The 18794-nt window shown below is 41.8% G+C and overlaps 1 protein-coding gene across 1 annotated transcript in view; it reads right to left on the bottom strand.

Moving 5' to 3' along the window:
- The window catches only part of LOC111568273 (proteasome activator complex subunit 4B-like), a 52259-nt gene that overhangs the window by 7799 nt on the left and 25666 nt on the right, over nt 1-18794 (bottom strand). The window contains exons 20-41 of the mRNA XM_055004210.1: nt 18057-18214; nt 17707-17802; nt 17559-17614; nt 17375-17431; nt 17227-17282; nt 17012-17110; nt 16841-16903; nt 16608-16703; nt 16286-16417; nt 13238-13447; nt 13015-13151; nt 11884-11937; nt 11468-11597; nt 7884-7965; nt 7416-7572; nt 6905-6971; nt 6691-6816; nt 6245-6397; nt 6015-6119; nt 4338-4429; nt 3944-4075; nt 3605-3807 (exon numbers count right to left, since the gene is read on the bottom strand). Of these exons, the coding sequence (XP_054860185.1) occupies nt 3605-3807; nt 3944-4075; nt 4338-4429; nt 6015-6119; nt 6245-6397; nt 6691-6816; nt 6905-6971; nt 7416-7572; nt 7884-7965; nt 11468-11597; nt 11884-11937; nt 13015-13151; nt 13238-13447; nt 16286-16417; nt 16608-16703; nt 16841-16903; nt 17012-17110; nt 17227-17282; nt 17375-17431; nt 17559-17614; nt 17707-17802; nt 18057-18214 (2461 nt within the window). The remainder of the gene's footprint in view (nt 1-3604; nt 3808-3943; nt 4076-4337; nt 4430-6014; nt 6120-6244; nt 6398-6690; nt 6817-6904; nt 6972-7415; nt 7573-7883; nt 7966-11467; nt 11598-11883; nt 11938-13014; nt 13152-13237; nt 13448-16285; nt 16418-16607; nt 16704-16840; nt 16904-17011; nt 17111-17226; nt 17283-17374; nt 17432-17558; nt 17615-17706; nt 17803-18056; nt 18215-18794) is intronic.

Genomic DNA, 18794 nt, shown 5'->3' with positions numbered 1-18794 from the left:
CACACACACACACACACACACACACACACACACACAAAGAGGAGAGTTTGGGTCGCTGCCAAATAATAAAAAACTACAGACTGGGTGCTGTGACCTTACTGCATAGCTCCGGTAATAAAACACAATCTATCATGATTTAGTATCTAATGACTTGTGTAATTCCGTAACCAGATATTTATCTGTATAATGGAGTATTAGAGTAATGACAAACTGGAAGAGCAACAATGTGCAAATATTAAGACAAAAAAATGAGATCTGAATTTAGTTTTTGGCAAACAAGTGTAATAGAACTTGAAGGTGTGAATAAACAAAATGTAACAAAGCAAGAACACTATGAACTATCTACTCTGATGCTAATAATGGATTAATTTTTGAACAATTTTCTAGCAGGATTTTGAAAAGTATTTTGGATTTTATGTGCCCAGGATTTGTAAAATCAATATCTGAGACTTCTTCCATCAGAAAAATGCTTTGGTAGTGCTATCAAAACCCTTACAAGCAAGTCTCGCTATTTGGCAATCATCTTCCTAGGCAGTTTTTTTCTGGCTAACAAAACCATGCTCATATGTAAACGAAGGAGGAGAGAGAAGTAACTGCAATTTCAAGGGTCACCATGACCTAAAAGCTGCATTTTTAGAATCAGCAGTCAAATCAAAAAAACGGTATAAAATTTGGCAACTTTGCATCAAAATAAGGCTTAAAAAGTTCTTTTCCCCCACAGCTTATACTTATACTACACATATACACAGTTACACCATTGGCTGTTTTGGTAATGGGGTGGGACTTGATTTGCTCATAGATTTCTATGCAGGATTCTCTAATTGGTGAGTCTCTCCCTTATAATGCAACAAAAAAACTTAGAGTGGTGCTAATTTTTGCTAGCTTTACATAGCTAAATTCCCGTGGGACTACAGCAGGAATTTCTTTTTGCATTTCTATTGGCTTCAATTCTGTGCCAGTAAAGGAACACATAGCTCCACATTGCTACACCTACTCTGGAAGAAAGTTCTTTGGTCTGATGAGACCAAAATTGAGGTTTTTGGCCATTACACTACACTACGTTTGTTGGACACCAAACACTGCACACCATCACAAACACACCATTCCCACTGTAAAGCATGGTGGTGGCAGCATAATGACATGAAGCATGGTGGTGGCAGCATCATCATGATGTAAAGTATGGTGGTGGCAGCATTGTGACGTGAAGCATGGTGGTGGCAGCATCATCATGATGTAAAGTATGGTGGTGGCAGCATCATCATAATGTGAAGCATGGTGGTGGCAGCATCATCATGATGTGAAGCATGGTGGTAACAGCATCATGTTGTGAAGCATGGTGGTGGCAGCATTGTGACGTGAAGCATGGTGGTGGCAGCATCATCATGATGTGCAGCATGATGGTGGCAGCATCATGACGTGAAGCAGGGTGGTGGCAGCATTGTGACGTGAAGCAGGGTGGTGGCAGCATTGTGACGTGAAGCATGGTGGTGGCAGCATCATCATGACGTGAAGCATGGTGGTGGCAGCATCATCATGATGTGAAGCATGCTGGTGGCAGTATTATCGTGAAGCATGGTGGTAGCAGCATCATCATGATGTGAAGCATGCTGGTGGCAGTATCATCGTGAAGCATGGTGGTGGCAGCATCATCATGATGTGAAGCATGGTGGTGGCAGTATCATCGTGAAGCATGGTGGTGGCAGTATCATGACGTGAAGCATGGTGGTGGCAGCATCATCATGATGTGAAGCATGGTGGTGGCAGCATTGTGACGTGAAGCATGGTGGTGGCAGCATCATCATGATGTGAAGCATGCTGGTGGCAGTATCATCGTGAAGCATGGTGGTGGCAGAATCATCATGATGTGAAGCATGGTGGTGGCAGTATCATCGTGAAGCATGGTGGTGGCAGTATCATGACGTGAAGCATGGTGGTGGCAGCATCATCATGATGTGAAGCATGGTGGTGGCAGCATTGTGACGTGAAGCATGGTGGTGGCAGCATCATCATGATGTGAAGCATGCTGGTGGCAGTATCATCGTGAAGCATGGTGGTGGCAGCATCATCATGATGTGAAGCATGCTGGTGGCAGTATCATCGTGAAGCATGGTGGTGGCAGTATCATGACGTGAAGCATGGTGGTGGCAGCATCATCATGATGTGAAGCATGGTGGTGGCAGCATTGTGACGTGAAGCATGGTGGTGGCAGCATCATCATGATGTGAAGCATGCTGGTGGCAGTATCATCGTGAAGCATGGTGGTGGCAGCATTGTGACGTGAAGCATGGTGGTGGCAGCATCATCATGATGTGAAGCATGCTGGTGGCAGTATCATCGTGAAGCATGGTGGTGGCAGCATTGTGACGTGAAGTACGGTGGTGGCAGCATCATCATGATGTGAAGCATGGTGGTGGCAGTATCATGACGTGAAGCAGGGTGGTGGCAGCATTGTGACGTGTGACGCATGGTGGTGGCAGCATCATCATGATGTGAAGCATGGTGGTGGCGGCAGCATCATCATGATGTGAAGCATGGTGGTGGCGGCATCATGACATTCTGATATTACGCAGCATCTCATTTGTCTGATCTCAGTACTGGCCATTTTGGTACTGTAAAGTTCTTGAAACTCAGAAGCACGACGTACACATATTTTATCCATCTTTCACTTCAAGTAGTGATTACTTGTGCCAGTGAAGATCAACACAGCTTCGGTCAGAGTTCAACACATTTAAACTTTCCCACAAAGTTGTTGCTACACATGGGAATCAACTCAATTGTGTTTTGGTTGAAGTACAAAAATACACTGAAACACTAACTTGCATTTATCTGCAAGGTTTCGATGTGATGCCTTCATCCGGTAAATTTGGACTGTTTTGTGATTTATGCAGTGTTTGAGATGCCTTTTGGAAGTTTGTGTAAATGCTCATCTCTCTCCTACGCAGCTGTCTCATGAAACAGACCTGCAAAGTTTATTTCTTGTTTGGGTAAAGATAAACATTTCTGTAGCAGAGCACCCAGGCAAATAACACCAAATCTATCTCCATTGCTAAATGCGACTAGAGGTAAGTGGGAAAATATGTTTATTTATTTATTTTTTTTGTCATTTAGAGGAACTGACCCTTTGGTTGAATATTCCTTTAAAAAAACATTAAATCAGAAAATGCTGAAAAACGAAGTGAACGCAATTTGTTAAACTGCTATTAGAGACCGGCCTGTAACTGAGAGAGAGAAAAAATCAATAGTAAAATCTAGTTTAAATTACTCAACTGTGTGACCTGTACAAATTATATTAGAGACACACTCCCAGGCACTGAATTGGACTCTTTTCCATAACTTCTTTTCGAAATGCTTGAACACACAGCCTTGAATAGCTGCTTCAATCTATACTTCGCTATCTTTAAAAGTCAATTTAAAAGGTGAAATCAATAACAGAGATCCCTGCTTCTAGCTAGTTTCATCTGGCCTCAGTGTGTCTGTCTATTTCACCAAGACAGCAGGCTGTCACAGTATATATTTATAAATTTCCCCCAAAGCCGGTGTCTATCCCCAGCTTCCACCACGTCCATCCACCATACAGTTTACATGCTTGCATCCACATTCTGACCCGTCTTGAGCAGCTTGACAGCCTGGGTGCGCTCGTCCGTCTCTTGGGTGTTCTCCTCGTGGACGTGGTTGTGGATCTCGGGCTCTGACGTGAGGGGCTTGAGGCGCTCCAGGACCCGGGTGACGAATTCTGCCACGTGGGGGGAGGAGGTGGGCCGGGTGTGGGGCAGGGCCACGTCTATCATAAAGATATAGGTCAGGACACTGGAGAGGGAAAAAGAAACGGGGAGAATGAAAAGTCGCAAATGCAGCGTGGGATGCAGTTGAGACAGACATGCACACGCAAACGAATCCGATTATTTCAACATGATTGTCCAGAAGAGATGAGTTCATTTGGTACCTGCCGATGCGCTCCCTGACATTTTTATACACCTGGGTGAGTTTGGGTTCCAGGTACGCCAGCAGCCGGTGCAGCAGTTCAGAAACCCTCCACTGCTGCTGGGCCAGACCTCCCTGAAGCACATATAGCAAACTGACAGAGACAAAGAGAGAGAAGGGGATGGAGGAGGGGGGTCCTTGTGTTATTGCGGCACATAAGCTCAGCAGCTCAGGTTACTGCTGCAGCCTGAAATCAGAAACCTCAGAAATACTGCAGATGACATAAACACACACGTGTGCAGATTGTTGCTCATGCACGCACACACACACACACACACACACACACACACTCGCACACACACTCGCACACACACACACACACACACACACACACACACACACACACACACACATACCTTGCATCCCTGAATGAGCCACCCTCTCCGCTCAGGGGGCTCTCCATCAGCATCTCCAACAGCCAGTGGAGTTTCCTGGGGTCCCTGCCCTCCTATTTGGACAGCATCCAGTACAAAACAGCATTATTTTTAGACCAGTTATTTCAGGTATTTATCCACTGAGCTACTGTATGCACATATCCCCTTACCCTTAGTAGTCTTTGGATGAAAACTGTACGTGTTTTTTTCTTATTATATCAGCATAATTTAGCATGTATTTGACATATCTCCTCCGCAAAAGCAACACAGATTTCCTAGCAGATAACTGTCACTCAGCAGTAAGAACCCAAACAGAATAGTATACTGTAGTAGTTTTTCCTTTGCATTTTTAAAAAGAAATGAATCAATCTAAAGATTTTCAATTAAAATGTTCTATTTTCATTGATCCAAATGGCTTTCCTGCTACAGAGGCAGCAACAATACTTTAACCTTAGTCCCCACATGAAGAGCACAGATTTACAAAATTGTCTAGTAAGACATTTATTTGTAATTATCTAGACCCCCCTCTGGTGGAAATCAAGATTTTAACCTTGTCAAGACACATCGTGATTTGAAATAAGCTGTCAACGGCATGGCTGAGTGTTTTCACCTTGAAACTACAGTATACTGATGTGATGAGTCTTAAAAACACAGATTCAGACTTCCAGGGTTTCATACAAAGCAAACCTAAAGGACCAATCCTGTCAACATGCAGGGCGAGAACTTCTGTATTATTTTTCTGCTTTTTATAGAATTGGTTTCCAGTTTGAACATGTATGGCTGAATTAGTCCATTCTAAAAACTTGCTGTTCTGTTGCATAGAGCAGTTTCACAGTGTTGGAGCAGAGTTGTAGGTCAGCTGTGTGCTTCAGATTCAACGAATGGGGATGGTTTGGTGGAGAAAGAGGTGGAGACGGCACAGATTTACAATTCTACTATTTAATGTAGCAGATGCTTTGATCCAAATCGACATACATTTGTGAGTAGACACAACAGAAGCAAGGAATTAAGGATGTAGAGTAACATTTTTAGGCAAGAATGGATTATTTCCATGGACGTTCGATGCCCACCAATGAGACTCCGACTATGGTGCAGTTCTGTGAGACTGGCCTTCACCACATTGGAGCTCTAAGCTAAATGCTAACCACAGTGACAAGAGTAACATGCTGAGGTTTAGCAGGTGTAATGCTGAACATTGTTGCCATTTTAAGTTTGCTTTTAAGGATGCTAACATTTGCTAATTGGCACTAAACACAAAACAGAGCTGAGAATGATGAGGAATGCCATTAAATTTGTAGGTATTTGGTTAAAATCTTGATGGATGATGCCAAATAGCAAATGAAAGGATCCCCCAAGTTATTATAATTCATCATTAGGGGGGACCACATGTATGCACTGAATGTCATGTCAATTCATTCAATAGTTAGGGAGACATTTGACTCAAAACCTACAAATGTCAGCTGACTGACACTGCAACCCCTACAGCCACGGTGCTATAAAAGCTAAAAATAGCAAAAAAACTGGAACATCTGAGAGTTTGTGCTGTATTTTCAACTCTGGTATTCGACATTTTTGAGTTAAACAAATTGATAAATCCCTAATTCTTCTTTAATAAACTGTGTTCTCTGGGGTGTATTTGTATGCATGTGAGCAACTCACACAAGCAGTAGCGATGCAGGTGCCCCAGTCTGTGTAGGTTTCCACTGTGATGTTGCTTAATGCTGTCCTGATCAAAGGGCACAAAAGCTGCCACAACCTATCCACCTGAGCACACACACATACAGTAATGAAAGTTTTTATTAATATTGACTTTTCTTATCAAAAAAGCAGTGCAGTGTGGATGCTTGTCACTGTGTGTGTGTGTGTGTGTGTGTGTGTGTCTCCAGTACCTTGCTGAAGCTCCAGAGTTTGCTGCCTCTGATTAGTCCTGCAGTAATCTCGCACACGCAGCGCTGGGAGCTCTCGTGGGGGTCACTGGCGAGCTGCTCCAGGTGTGGCCATAGTAACGGCAGGAACACGTCGCCATAGTTACGAAACAGCCCCTGTCAATCAAATGCGAGCATGTGGGCTTGTTCGGCATTGAAGAAACAAAGACATTCATTCTTTTATTTCTTTTTTCATTTTTTTTTATACCAGAAAAAGACAGGTTACACTCATTTGTTTGATGCAAGTAAACCGCCGCCTGACGGAGAACAATGAATCACTGAAGTTGATGACAGAAATTGCAGCTCCGTGGAATTCAATTTAGCCTTAGCTTGTGGTATTATGCTGTGTCACTTCTTTGTAACAAGTTTTTTTTATACAGATCGATCCAGGATGAGAATTTCAATTGCACCTTGAAGAGACAGAAGCGACGAGGGTTGAAGCTGTCTTTTCCTTTGCGTTCCTCCAGAGAGAGAAACTCTATCAGCTGGTCAATAAACTCGGGGTCCGAGAAATATTCAAAGATGATCTTTTCACCCTGAGTGACACACAAACCAAATGTAATAATAATAGCGAGAGAGAGCGAAGCAGAGATTTTGTGTGCGGGGCGCAGTGCAGACACGTACCTCACTCATCTCCTCGTATGGCAGGTCATCGTTTGGCTTTTCAGAAGCTGCATAGATCATCATTTCTCTGAAAGGAGTGGGAGACAAAGAAGAGGCTGCTGTGATTTATAGATAACAACACAAAGAAAAAATCTGGATAGACACATACTGTCTTCAAATAAGCAGCAAGGATAAATGAATGATTATAAAGTCAGTTAGTCAGCAAGCCGTCCGCATGCCGAGACAGCCAGCCAGCCCTCCACCTATACATCAATTCTTCTATCTAGGCCAGGCAGTAAGTCGTTCAGTAAGCCTTATCTGGGCCAGGCCGTGACAGAAAGTCACTTCAACACCCTGCTAGTTATCCAGCCACCCAGATCAGTCATCTAGCAGTTCGTCAGACATGAACATGGCCACAAAAGGCTCAGAGACAAGCATCAAATCAACCAGGCAGTTAAGTCAATCAGCTGTTTTATTCCCTCCAACCAGGCCGTTAATCAGCCGTCCGCTTTCTGAATGTGCTGTCGTTTACCTCGGCCATGAGTAGTAGCCACAGTGTGTTTTCTCCATATAACGCTGAGAGTCCCACTGCTCCTGAGTCAGAGGGAGGTTGTTGCTGTCATACTGCAGCCAGCGATTCCCCTCACGATCCCCAACACACACACCCTCCGCTTCCTCCTCGATACCACCTACAGAGATCCCATAAAACATCCACACAAATAAATGTGGTATTTGTCTGGTTTTTTTTTTGGAGGTGAGTGAATGTTTTGGGAAGCTTCCCAGTTTCTAGACTACAAAAAACTTGAAGCAATTTATCATTTTTAATAAACAGCAAATGTGGATGAATATTATAGTCTTACAGTTTATTCAACAGTAAATTACCACACAATTAGTCCGTACATCATGATGTATTATTTAATTAGAATTAGGAGCTAAAACTTCTGCCTTTTCCTCCAAGGACTGAATGTGAGACTGTATGTGTTTGTCTGTGTAAACTCACTGATATCTGATGGCTTCACAGAAACTTTCTTTACTGGTCGTTTTTGCTGTTTCAGGATTCCAGCCACAGCTAAGATTGCAACCTAAGAGAGATGAAGATTATAGACAGCGATCAACAATAGCAAACAATAGTAAAGCAACTGTTGCCTTATAATGTAGTTACCCTGATTTACATCTACAGGTAGACTACTTCACATAGAGTCACAGAGTCCACTTAGGATCCGATTAAAAAGTACCGTGGGCATTAAGAAGTGCTGACTGTACCTGTACTTGTTCTACCTGTGATAGTGGACTGAATATACCCTGGTCTCACTTTCACATTACTCCATATTGTTGTTGCTAATCTTTAATTTATGTCCATGTTCAGCTTTAGAAAGTTATAATATTGTGCTTAAGTGTACATTAAAAGTAATTAAAGTAAAAAATGCTAATATTCCAACAACTGGGGCACCAAAAACTATTATAATATAGCGGAAAATAACTAATTTTCCACAATTAGAGTACATTTTCTAGCCTTAATTAATTAACATGTGAAAATTATGAAATTATTTTTATTATTAATGCACTAATACATACGTACAATAATAAATAGATCGGCTACCTTTTACCCTTTCTACCCAGCACTGTGGTATTTTCACAGTAGCTGATGTAATGAGGAACATGAGGACCAGAAAGAAGAATGTAAAGGACACGACTGGCACGGAAAATATGTAAAAATAGGAGTAATAAGAAGATAAAGATAGAGATAAAGGATGTGTACATAAGAATTAATTCAAGAACAAGAAAAAGAAGGAATCAAATTAAGAAGAGATGTTTGAACAAAGAAAAGGAAATTAAATACAGACAAGATAGATGGATGGATGGATGGATGGATGGATGGATGGATGGATGGATGGATGATGGATGGATGGATGGATGGATGGATGGATGGATGGATGGATGATGGATGGATGGATGGATGATGGATGGATGATGGATGGATGATGGATGGATGGATGATGGATGGATGATGGATGGATGGATGGATGGATGAATGGATGATGATGGATGATGGATGGATGGATGATGGATGGATGGATGGATGGATGGATGGATGGATGGATGGATGGATGATGGATGGATGGATGGATGGATGGATGATGATGGATGGATGGATGGATGGATGATGATGGATGATGGATGATGGATGGATGGATGGATGGATGATGGATGGATGATGGATGGATGGATGATGATGGATGATGGATGGATGGATGATGGATGGATGGATGGATGGATGATGATGGATGGATGGATGATGATGGATGATGGATGGATGGATGGATGGATGATGGATGGATGATGGATGGATGGATGATGATGGATGATGGATGGATGGATGATGGATGGATGGATGGATGGATGGATGGATGGATGGATGGATGGATGGATGGATGGATGGATGGATGATGGATGGATGGATGGATGGATGGATGGATGGATGGATGGATGGATGGATGGATGATGATGGATGGATGGATGGATGGATGGATGGATGGATAGTAGTATACTATTTTTGAGAGATTGTAAGTTCTTATACACATTACACATACACATTATACTTATATTACTGATGAAAGCACATTCATTCAACATTTTTGTTGTGAAACCTGTAATTGTACAACATATCTCTCATTTAACAAACAAATGTACAGTAAATTACAGAAACATATTTCATTCTCTCTTGATTGTATTCAGTTTTAGAAATATTTTTACAGTAATAAACTTGATTTTGACAGTTTCATCTACCACATAAAAAGAAACATTTGTGAAATTGTGATAAATTTGTGAAAAATGGTATTTTAACTGTCTTTTTCTGTCAAAAAAAATCTAATTTCTTTTTTAAAAAGTTATTTATCACTACAAGTTTTAATTGTTATTTTATATTTGGATGTAAACTCACCGTTTACTTTAAATGTTTATTTTTTTGTTTACATTTTGATGGATTTTGAAATTTAAAAAAAGAAATATCGAAAAAAATTTGACTTTTAGTCGAACTGAAACCACATTTTGTCAAATTTTCCCACATCAGCAGTATACGCTGTAGGAAGCCATGAAGAATGTGAGTATAAATAACCAGGTGTGGACCGACTGCATGTTATCAGCAGTCATTTTGAAGAATAAGAAGCACATCAGCATTTCACTTAACTTAAGTGACATTTGCAGGTTTGCTTAAATGCTGTTTAATATGCTGCAGCTAACAAATAAATGAGGTATGAGGTCTCCTGCAGACTGATTAGTGGAGCACTTTACACAAGTGAATGTTAGTTTGGTCACTTGTCCAACAAGCTCAAGTGCAGGACAAGATGACTTTAGCAGGAAAGCTAATGTGAGCTGTTGTTCAAAGTGTGTGGCTCTTGTGTTGTGCTGCAGCTGCTGTCAGGCTCAGTGTGACCATCTGCTGCACAGACGAGGCAGAACACTGATATTAATGGTTTATACAAGATATGACTGACTGTAGTGAAATAAGATCTCCACCTGCTGGGAAGGGGCATTATGAAGGAAAAACTAACAATCAAAATATAAATTTCTCTCTTACAGTGTGCACACTTTATTTCTTGCTAGTTTGAACAGGTAAAGCTATTTCTTGTAAGCTACCTGCATAATTAGTACACTATAAATATTACTATATGGTTAGGGTGACCAAGTGTCCCACTTTGTGCGGAACTGCACAGCATTTTCATCCCTTTTTCCACGTCCCACCCATTGAGACGCTGTCCCGCATTTTGATTGGCAGCTATAATTTTCAAAAGTTAAAACTCTAAAGGACAGACGCTGGGAGTTTTGTTTTTTATCTGGCTTTTTTCTATGTTAGTCAAACAGCGCAGATGTGCGATCACAACCAGATTAACCTGTCAGTGTCTTGCTGCCGCACCTTGTTGTCAGCTGCCGTAAATTGTGCCAGTGGCGACCGGTCGCAAAACACCACAAAGCAGACACAAACACTGAACTATGGATTTTGGGGGAGATAATGGAAAGTACAGAAAGAAGAGGAGATGCAGCTTCAACAAAGACTGGGAAACTACATATCTCTGGATGAAGCCGGTGCAAGGCGATTCTCAGAGAGTTTTCTGTCAAGTTTGCCAGAGTTCGTTTTCCGTTTCACACGGTGGGGAATATAACGTGAAGCGACACAGTACATGCAAGACCCCCTCTCAGCTTTGGTAAGGTGTCCCACATTGTCCCACACAAATATGCTCTTTGTCCCACAATTGGTTTATTGAGATCTGGTCACCCTATATATGGTGCATACTGCATAGCATATATTACAAAAGTGGGGCACAGCATTTGTTCTTCAACCATGACTGAATCCATGCATGTGAGTGGAATTTAAATATTTCTGTTTATGAGCTGCTCTAGCATGAGAGGAGGGATTTCTGATGTCAAGTGCATCTCACACCTGATGAACAACAAAAGAAGGCTTTTTACCATCCCATTTCCATTCTTATAACACCAGTGGAAAGTGAGATATTTTACCATAAAGTGTTTGCATTTTATCCACTAGAACAAAAGCTCACATAGACATAAACATACACAGCTGCAGACCTTGCGTATGCTGATGGAGTCGTGCACGAGGCTCTGTGTGAAGTAGAGGACGGCATCGGGGGGAAGTGGGTGATCATCTCTCAGCTGGAGAGACAACAAGTCTGTGGCCATGTGCTCAAACTTCCAGGGCCTGAAATACAAACAGACATAAATGCAAACAGGCCTCGTGAAAAACAACTATTTTGTATTGCAGTGTAGTATCATTTCACCAAGTATCTCCTCCATTGACTACTTTAAATATCTATTTTCTACTGGCAATACAGGCTAACATCACTGAGGAGGAGAAAAGCTCCTTTACTGGTTATTAATGCATAAAAGACACAGAATATGTAACATAACTCAGTGTGTACTGACATTTTATATACACATCAATACACTGAATGCATAACTCATATACAAATGGAAAAGGAACCTACAAGTCTCGGTCTTCAAGGCAGTCCAAGAGGTCGTTGACTAGCTTCTCGTATTTTCTGTGCAAAAGAAAAGCAAGCATTAGTCAGCAGTAATAACCCTATGTTTGTGCAGATTCTCAGTCAAACAGGTCATGGTAATTCTAAGAGTTTCTGTATGAGGCAACTGGACTTTTTTCATTCTTTGTCTTGATGTATATGCAGTGGAATGCAGCGAGGAGTGCATAATGTAAGATATGTAATCCAGGGCTGCGCAGTAGCTCGGTGGTTAGCACCATCGCCTTGCAGCTAGAAGATCCCCAGTTTGCATCCCAGCTTGGGCGTGGAATCTTTACGCATGGAGTTTGCATGTTCTCCCTGTGGGTTTTTGTCCGGGTTCTTCGGCTTCCTCCGACAGTCCAACAACATACTGAGGTTAATCGATAATTCTAAATACTAAAGTAGATCTTATCTTATCTTATCTTATTTTATCTTATCTTATCTTATCTTATCTTATCTTGTCTGTACGTGTGAATGTGAGTGTGCTTGTTTGTCTCTATATATAGCCCTGTGACAGACTGGTGACCTGTCCAGGGTGTCCCCTGCCTTCACCCTCAGTCAGCTGGGATAGACTCAAGTCCCTTCACGACCCTAATGAGGATCAAGCGGTGTATAGATTTATCCTTTAGACAACCTTTATCTAAAGGATAAAGGAGGCTTTTGAGAACACATTCTGTACAGATAACACAGAAGACATAAATGGAACAGCATCTCTAAACAGAAGATGTAGCCTTTCTAGATAACTTATCAGGTACTTGCAGTCTTTAGATCCCTCCCCGGAGAGTTTCACCACCAACACCTTTAGTCATCCTTGATGAGGCAGTTTCATTACCCTTTACACTTTGAGATCTGTCAGCGACACTACCGGGCCATTAGTAAGTGATTTGGGGGGCAACTATATTTATATCTGGGACTCCCCATCAGTCAGAAGCTTATTGGGTGAGAGGTGAAACATCTTCAAGAGCCAAAAATAGAGGTCCAGTTGCCTTTTACAACCCCTAATAATAATAATAATGCAGGCTAAGATGGCCTTCTAGTTCTTCTTTATCTTAAATGAACCAGTAACAACACTCGATGGAACACAGCTTATAGTCCTACCGTGCAGCAACCACATTCCTGATTCGCTGACGTTGCTGCCCCTCCTTCATCTCCTCTTTGGATGGTGCCTCCAAACAAGGCGTGGGATTTTCAGATTGTGCGATTTCATTGGCTATCTCTACACATCCCTCGGACACCTAGAGGCGAAACAGGACCAAGTGGAGCAATTTAAAGATAAAAAACAACAGATGAGAACAGCATATTGGCTGAAACTGTGACTCACAGTGAAGTAGATGCCGATGGTGTCGTGCTGGCGATGGATCCTGTCTGCGATGTCATCGAGCAGTCGACCAATAGATGGCTTCTCCAGGTTCATAGAGGGCGACAATCCACAGCAGACCAGAGCGGGCCACACCGCCCCGACACAGTCCCAGTCCCTCGTACTGGCCAGACAAACGCCACTGTGCACCCCCAGGAGGCAGTACAGAGCACCCTGAACAGCACACACACACATATGAACATCAAAGGAACTTGCAAATGAAGAGTTATATGCCCCGGGGCTGCATTTATAGAGCAAATGTGAAAAAATGGGGCTGACACGGCCATTCCCTTTTCAAAAGGCTCCTCTGAATGCATCAGAGAAATGTGGCCTTTTGTCTGAATCTGAAGGGCACCACTGGTGTATCTTTGCACCTCAAATAATCTGCAAACACTGGTCAATTATTTATATCGGAGCATTCAGAAGAAGAATTCATGAAGTCGGGAAATGTCACGTGACCACATTGTATTAAAAAGGGTGTTTGTGTTGAGGCTGTCTTCAGTTGCAGTTTTCAATTAAAATGCCACAGCAGGTGAGAATGAAAGAAAACAGGTATCAATCTGTGTTATATATTACACACTGTTTGCCTATTTTACCTCCTCTATGAATCTGTATCATGAAAGTTGTCCCAATTTAACAGCATTTTTCTTGTGCGATGATAAAAATATGTCACGTTGTAAGCTGACCTTTAGTATCAGACTCCTAAATAAACCCTTTTGCTCAATTATCCAGTGAACAGTGTGTCAATGCATTTAAATTCACTGGTCAATCATCCTGCATAAAACAACATCTCTTGTAAAAGCCAAACATTATGAAATATGAAAATACGACCAATAAATCATTAATTTCTTGTTTGTGTGGCTTGTACAATAATTTTTGCAGGAGTGAGCAACCGGGTGGCTAACGCTGGAAGACATAGAGAAATCTTACATGCATTTTTGATTAAAACACCAGGGTTACATCGACCAAACCTGACATACAAAAGCAATGCTGCACCATATGTACATTTTATTCCTCTGGTAGTGTTAGATCTGTGGTATGACTGCCTATGAACAGCATATTTTTTGCTGCAAATCGAAACAAATTGCTTCCTTAAAGTTACTGGGATCTCCTTATTCATATTGTGTGTCCACAATGACGCTGTGGTGTTTGACTTTGCAACTCAGTCTATGACATCAGTGTAAATAGATGTAAAAAAGGTGTGCAAACAAAGGAAAACAACATCAAAAAGGAGACTGAACAATGGCATCTCTGTTAGTTTTATCCATGAAATGATTCTCACAATTGTGTTATTAGTGATCCACATCTTCTACATGGGTCTTAACTAGCAGCAATGCTAACTTTTTAGCTCTAGCTTCAGTATTTTGGCAACAGCATTGCACAGAATTAGCATGTTATCATGTATAATAACAAAAATGACCTAATTGTTTTAAAGTGATAAAACATTCAAAATGCATTTAGATTTTTACAAACAAACCTGTTTTTTTGTGAGTACACTGTAAAAAATGTTTGTAAAATTTTACAGTGAAAAACTGTCGAACCATGACGGTAAAAATCTGCAACCTCTAAAACAGTTTGATGTTGTTTATATGACACTGAATCCTCGTAAATAAGGTAATTAGCAGAAAGCTTTGTTTAAAAAAAAAAAAATTCTCTTGAAAAAAATACATTTCTCTACTCTTGCACAGTTATTTAAAGGGAAATTTCAAATCAATACTGTGATTTTTGCAGTTATTTCTCAAAAGAATATAATTTTTCACAGGTAGATGTACATATTGTTGTGTTGATTTATTTGCCGTAAAAATTACAGTTTGTTACCAGTCAAATTAAAATTAAAAAATAATAACCACATTATAGCTAAAAATACATGTATTTAATGTTAAATACACAAACTGTTGTGCTGATAATGGAAAAAATGCTGTAATATTTATAATAGGTTACACAAACTTCATTTTATATGGTATTTTTGTGTAAATTTTCAATATTTTAAAGGTTAAAACCTTTTTTAGCGTAAAATATGAAATGAAGCACATTTTTTTTAACCATAAAATCAACAGCATCAATGCATTTCTTTACCATAAATTGAGGGAATTAGTTCAATGGGGGAGTTTAGTAAAATGAATTCCAATTTAGTGTGTTTTGCTTAGTACAATAGCCTAACTCTATTAGTACACACGGTGTAATTAATAATTTTGTAACATATAGAGAATCAGCAACCACTGCTGTCAGAACTTTACCATAAAACTAGTAATATTTTTCAATGTAGAAAAGGTAAAAAAAAAGAGCCAGTTTGTGGGACTAGGTCTGTAGAGGAGTTTATAAAGGAGGACACTGATTTCATTTTCCCAGTTTGCACTGTAAGTCTTATCCAGAGTGCTGGTGCCTTGACAGTAAATGGCCTCTCAGCCTCTGCCTGCAGCCCTGGGGACAGTCAGCAAAAACTGGGAAGCAGATCTCAAGCTATAAGCAGGAGTGCAACAAAGGACAAGTGTAACAATGTAGGACGGGGCAAGGCCTACCTGCTTAAAAAACAAACAGTGAAACTTTAAAATTCAGTGCTGAAGGCCACAGGAAAGCAGTGAAGGGAAGCCGGAGAACTTGTCAAATGCATGCTGAGGACACCGTTTTGAACTGGCTTCAAATTTCAGCACCACGGAGAGTGGCCAGTGTGAGCGAGCATGTGTGTTTTATGAATGTGCATGAGTGAGTGTGTGTGTGTGTGTGTGTGTGTGTGTGTGTGTGTGTGTGTGTGTGTGTGTGTGTGTGTGTGTGTGTGTGTGTGTAGGTGTGTAGGTGTGTAGGTGTGTGTGTGTGTGTGTGTGTGTGTGTTTGTGTGTAGGTGTGTAGGTGTGTGTGTGTGTGTGTGTGTGTGTGTGTGTGTGTGTGTGTGTGTGTGTGTGTGTAGGTGTGTGTGTGTGTGTGTGTGTGTGTGTGTGTGTGTGTGTGTGTGTGTGTGTGTGTGTGTAGGTGTGTGTGTGTGTGTGTGTGTGTGTGTGTGTGTGTGTGTGGTACCTTAAACTGCTGCTGCGTCCCAGTGGTGTGTTGTGGCGACAGCAGTTGCAGGATTCGGGGGATCAGGTCTCTGTAGGAGAAGCTGAAGGTTCCCAGGGCGGCCATCAGCACATTCTGCGCTCTGCTACGCACCTGCAAGGACACATGCAAAGAAACACAGATGCACACACACACATACATGCATCCTCAATTAGCCTCCATTCCACCAGAGATATTTATGTTAATGCCATCATGAAAATGGGAGCCAGCAGATGTTCTGATATGAAAATTATTTAATTAACATGTGCTGTGTCAGTTTTTTTTCTTATTTTTTTTTTTTTACCTGGCTGTAAGTGCTGGTAGAAAGCAGGAGCAGATCACACAGCAGCTCCTGATGAACCACTTTATATTCACTGCCTTCAACCACCAGCTTTCTCATCTATTCACACACAAATACAATTGCGACATAGAAATTCAATACATGTATATATACATTCACAAATGCCCTATTCAGACTGAGAATAACAGAAGGCATTTTATTTCACATACAGCTACAGTCTGTGTCCTTAAACGAACCTCGTGCTGGAGTAAAACTCGGTCAATCAGCAGCGCTCGAATGTGCTGCTTTTTCCCATGAAGCTGCAGAGAGAGAAGGAAAGGCAACATTTTCAACATACTCAAATCACCCCGCGTTTACTGATTGAATCTGACAACTGTCGGCAGCCTTGTGAAACTTTTCCAACTCACCCTGTTTTCCATGGACTTCTTGACAAGAGTGAAGCTTTTCCAGCGTGAGTCAAACTCCTTCTTGTGAGTTCCTCGGAAAAACATGAGGTCACTGATGATCTGCAGTGAGATGGACAGACAGAAGGCCGCTGTGAGACCCCTGCAGGCCTACGAGGACGGGATGGAATAATAACATTTCATACATGAATAACAGAGAAATGGCAAGCTCTGGACACCTTAATGATGACGAACAGTGACTTTGTATCATCCTCCGAGTGTTCCAGGATGTGATCTGGATCGGGGAAAGTAGGATATAGATAAATTGTGCATTGCGATCACATGTCAAATGGAACGAGTGCGGGTTAAGTTAAAATCTTCACTCACGTAGCAGCAGTCTCATGGTTTGGCAGATGGACTCTCTGTAGTTCTCCCGTGAATCATCTGGAGGGGAGGAGACACACAGACGTCCCGTATGGACACAGAATGCAGGATGAGCAGCCTTATCGCCTACAGAAGCTGATGACTGCTTGTGTGTGTGTGCTACATGGCTGCTTTTCTGTTTTCTTACCGTAGTGAACACCTATATGAAGCTTGATCTCGCCCAGATTCACCATGGAGGGCACCCTGAGAAGAGGCAAAAAAGAAAAAAAAAGTGAGTGAAAACGTGACAAGATTGCGTGAAAATGTGCGTTTCTGAAGATGTGTGCAGGTCTCACAGGTCAGAGACGTGGAGTCCATCCAAAGGGGGCAGTATACTTCCAGCTCCGAGGAGGCAGTGCTGCACAATAGCGAGACTCTGCAACAAATCCTCCCTGTGAATGAAACCACACATTTACAATCCTCCCATAGACGTGTGTGTGCAGGTTTATGAGCCATTTCAACACTTCTGGCAGCCAAGTTCGACTCTCCTGATTGGGCTCCATCAAAACTCTTACAGGCAGGTATTTAAAACAGATGTTAGGTCAGGCTTGGACGCAGGGAAATGTCATCAATCAGCACTGGGAGGCTGTTTTGTTTGACTGCGTGCCTGATTGCGTCTGTGCAGCTAAAACAAACGACAGCACACCTGCTCATTGGCTGATCTCCAGAGATGTGACCCTTGATTCGCTGCAGCTCAGGGTGCAGGAGGTGGGACAGCAGCTGGAAAACAAAGTCCTCCTCCTCCTGACTGGGCACGTGCCAACTCACACCCAACGCCGCCACATCTCCTGCTCTTCCCCAGTCCTGCAGAAGAGAAGAAGCAGAGCATTCTCTCAGAAAGTTGCACAGAGCTGCTGCCAGATTTTTTTTCCTCCACTGGAACAACTGGCAAGCAAACCAGCGTGACCAATCAGCCTCCAAACCGCAGACCTGTGTCATCCACCGGCATTGAAGTATTTGAAAGCATAAGGACACCACTCAATGGAGAGAAGGGAACAAATCATGCAGAAAACTGATTTAGATACTATCAGATGACAGACCAGCAGATGAATCCAACTAGCAAAGCACTTTAAAAAATGAAAGAAATTCAAAGAAAATCAAATCTGAATGAAATACAGAATCGGTGGCCGTGAACTGCACATAAAAAAGAGGTTGGTATTTGAAAAGAAAAGCAGGCGGAGGAACGCTGCAGTAATTACTGCCACCTAGACATCAAAATAGAAACACACTTTCCCACACTGGTGAACGGAAAAAAAAAAAACACACAGGACAAAAAAAATATTATCAAGGCTTTGAAAAAAATATTCCAGAGATGCTTTTCTCTTGGGGGATGACAGAAATACTGCAGGGCACGAAGCTTCAGTTCGTCTGCTGCTACCACAAA

Source organism: Amphiprion ocellaris, chromosome 18, assembly GCF_022539595.1.
Source record: "Amphiprion ocellaris isolate individual 3 ecotype Okinawa chromosome 18, ASM2253959v1, whole genome shotgun sequence".
In the NCBI taxonomy this organism is placed as follows: Eukaryota; Metazoa; Chordata; class Actinopteri; family Pomacentridae; genus Amphiprion; species Amphiprion ocellaris.
This window is presented reverse-complemented; position numbering and strand designations above follow the sequence as displayed.